General features: G+C 45.6%; 1 protein-coding gene across 3 annotated transcripts in view; it reads left to right on the plus strand.

Moving 5' to 3' along the window:
• The window catches only part of LOC107269772 (plexin-A2), a 72,414-nt gene that overhangs the window by 49,468 nt on the left and 19,355 nt on the right, over positions 1-3,591 (plus strand). For all 3 annotated transcript variants that reach the window (XM_015744006.2, XM_025087134.1, XM_025087135.1), the window contains one exon: positions 2,933-3,115. In XM_015744006.2, coding sequence (XP_015599492.1) covers positions 2,933-3,115 — 183 coding nt within the window. The remainder of the gene's footprint in view (positions 1-2,932; positions 3,116-3,591) is intronic.

Consider the following 3,591-nt stretch of genomic DNA (forward strand, 5'->3'; position numbering starts at 1 on the left):
ACATCTAGTCGCAGGCCTCTCGACCCAGCACGCTTATATTTTTTACCGCTACAGGGTGATCGAAAAGTAGAGTGATACCTTGTGTACCAACCTCGGTAAATAGTCCTTACAATCGATATACAGTGTGTGTATAGTAAAAGTCTTTTCACCCTGAGATCAAAACGAGGGATCATTGATACCCTGCAGCCATCCACGTGACACGTATTTTTCTGTAAAAAATGTTCAGTTGTTTGGTTTATATGAAGTAATAAAATAAAAAAAAAAAGTATTCGTCAACGACAAATGTGGTCAATTGGACGCTGGTTTTATTAGCGTTTAACGCCGAGTCCGCGCGACGTCCGTACTTCTTACTTACGGCGGACCGCCGTAAGCTAAGAGACTAGTTCCCATATATACACGCGCTCGTTACTTATGGGCGCGTACGCAATACGCAAATAAAACAAACCCGCAGGAATACACGCTACGAGAACGCGTAGTTTGTTTGCTCTGACATGGAGCCGCTAACTCACGGCGGCTCTTCGTTTTACGAGTCGAAGCGGAAGTAGCTCGCTCTACCTGTTTGTCGGGAGACCAAACCCGTCCGGCGAATAATCCACCGTTGCGATCTCGATCCTCATACCTTCGTTCCTCTTCTTATTATTCTCCTTGAGATTCTCGAAATTCTTCAAGAAATCCTTTACTGTCTTCTTACGTGATATATTCAAACTGCCGGTACGGCGTCGCCTGTATTATAACTCGTAGCTCGTTTTGCAGCTGAGTTAGGAATAGGATGAATTCACGCAGTGTCAATTGCATAAGGGCGCAGTACCTGGAGTCTTATAAGTATTAAAGCCATCGTGAGTACTCCGCCGATGAAATTGAGTCTCGGCTACACGTCAAAGGGAATGCCTTGTAATTAACCATAAACTTTCCATAGGACACGCCTTACCCGGTTCAATTATTGAATCTTCCAAGGCGCATCGTCGTCAATCCGCAGCTGATGGGATGCTTTGTCTTTTAAATCTAAACAGAGCCCAGATTGGATTTCACTTTGCGCCTTTCGCTCGTTCTCGCGCGTACTTTGCCGGGAAACCTACTGGAAGGAAGTCGGGTCGGACTAGAAATCTCCTAGTTCACTTTTTAAAGGTTAGACCATCCACCGCGTTGAACTGAAATTCTTTCGACTCTGTACCCACGTTATCTCTACTAATGGCAGTAGGGATTCTCGCGCAGGAATATCCAGCCTGAAACGTACCCTGCAAAATGCACTTCGTGTCTCTGCATAATTATTCAACATTTTGCCACTGGACAGTAACCTCTCTGACGTAACGCGTCAACGAGATACGATAAATTCTCACCGGGACGGTATTTCCACGTGACAGCAATAGCACAGGGATGCCAACCACTGCGTGACTCTGGGGATATGCGAGGTATGGGAAATGATTTTACAAGTATGGAGAAGCTGAAGAGAGATGGCACGGATGAAAAGAAAACGGGGTGGAGGAGAAAAAATAGAAAAAGGGCTGAATAACGGAAGGAGAGGACATTGGATGAGCGTCTGGCTTGGTATCAAGAGTTTCAATGGGAAATGGCCGTGGAATGAAAGGGCCAGATATGCGAGTGAGAACAGATTGGAGAGAATGAGACAGAACTAGGCTGTTAGCCATTGTCGAAATAGCTGGAAGGTTTATGAGAGAAAGAACGTGATCGGCCAGCACGCGAAGAGAGAGAGACCAAGTTAAAAAAAGAAAGAGCGACGAAGAACCTAACCTGAAAATTGGGCTGGCGCGCCCGTATTGACTTTAGCCAATGGACAGGGAGAGAAAAGCACGATTGGCATTCGATAATTAGTCGTGTTGGCATTGCTCGGCGATACAACACTGGACTACCCGCAAGGTGATCGCCCGGTTAGACCTTTGATCTACGTATTAATTACATATTGACATGCATACGCGTATCTACGAATGATTCGAGTCACGTGACAACGGCTCTTGTGTCGTTTTACGTAATGGTTAATCCTGTAGAGACGTGGAAGAACGTGTAACTAACGACAGGAGCGACTACACCAGTGTTCATGATGGCCGTGGGAAGTTTTCTTATGCTTCTTAAATTCTTCTTTTTTTTTTTAATATCATCTTCAAACTAGTTGTCCGCCACTGTATGTTGCCCCGAAGGTACTCTAGAAACTTTTCCTCTTTTACATCGGACGACTCGACTGGCCGATCTCGACACGGCCACTAATGCCCTCCTTCTTCATCATCTTCGTCCACCATTATTTGGACTCTTTATTTCCTACTGCAGTCTACGATACGTCTGGTACTCTGCTTCGTTTTTCTCTATCCACCCTATGGGATCTAGCGGGTGTGCTTGGTCCTGGGGAAAGTATAATGCTCGTCTTATTGCATGAAGAGAATGCAAATAATTGTACGTCCGAGAGTGTACAGACTACGTACAGGATGGCGAGAGTGCAGTCTGGAATGCAAATAGAGCTAACTATAGTCCTACCAGGATGGAACCTCTTGTCTAGGTGATTCGTCCTGGGGCAGGAGATATCTTCAGGGTCTCGAAGCCTGTATGTAACACTGTGTATAGTACCAGCTAGTCCCGCCATATGTAAAGCCATACCGTTCCCGTATCCCATTAGGTATTCCGCAACCTTTTTCAGGCTATCTCAAGTTCGCTTTTCCCTTCTCTCTCCCGCCAGTGGACGAAGGCAGCTCAGCTAATAGATCGCTATTGACTTAAAAATGTTTCGCAAGACAGTAAACTTTTGTACGACACGCGTCTACCACTTTCTTGTGTACTTGAGGCACACTGTAACGATAAATCATACCTACATGTGTATACATAATAAATTTGACAACGATTTGTCAAAGTCATTCGCGCAGACGATGACGTCAGCCCAGAAGCCACGTACGGCTAAACTATATAATTCTTTGGTTTATCATTACAGAAGCTGCAAACCCTCGGAGAGGATTTCTGCGGATTGGACGTGAACACGCCCTTAGGTGCCCAGGAAGCCATCACAGCTGTTCCGGTTTTAACTTTCGACACGCTTCTGACAGCCGTCGCGGCGACATCCACCGGTGACTTTACGGTCGTCTTCCTCGGCACGCACAAAGGCCACCTCAAGAAGGTTGGTATCGTAATTATAAAATTAATAGTCGATTCGTCAATCCACCCATCGCCCATATAATCATCGAGGAAGTCAGCCGTGAGGTCCAAAGAATTTTCCACTGAGCGTGCCCTATCTCCATTACAAAGTTTACCACGCGATATTGTTACTGCGTCTGTATATATCAGCCAGGGCCGTAAGCATAAAGGGCGCATCGGGAGTGCGCGGCGTCGATCGCGCTTCAAGCGTTTCCTCTACGTTATACGGTGATGGGAAATGGCAAAAAGTCGTCTCCCCCATTACGTGCCGCTAGATGGGCAACGCCAGCCCGTTTATCGAGTATTGTCTGTGTGCACGCGCTCGTTGTAAAATCAGCAACGTTATACACCCTCCTTTTTATTTTTATTTTTTTATTTCTTCTCCCCACGTATATAACGTTACTCTCTTGCCTTTTCCATTTGTATCCATTTTCCACTTTTTTTTTTTTTTTTTTTTTT

The sequence above is a fragment of the Cephus cinctus genome, unplaced genomic scaffold, assembly GCF_000341935.2.
Source record: "Cephus cinctus unplaced genomic scaffold, Ccin1 Ccin1_scaffold0690, whole genome shotgun sequence".
In the NCBI taxonomy this organism is placed as follows: Eukaryota; Metazoa; Arthropoda; class Insecta; order Hymenoptera; family Cephidae; genus Cephus; species Cephus cinctus.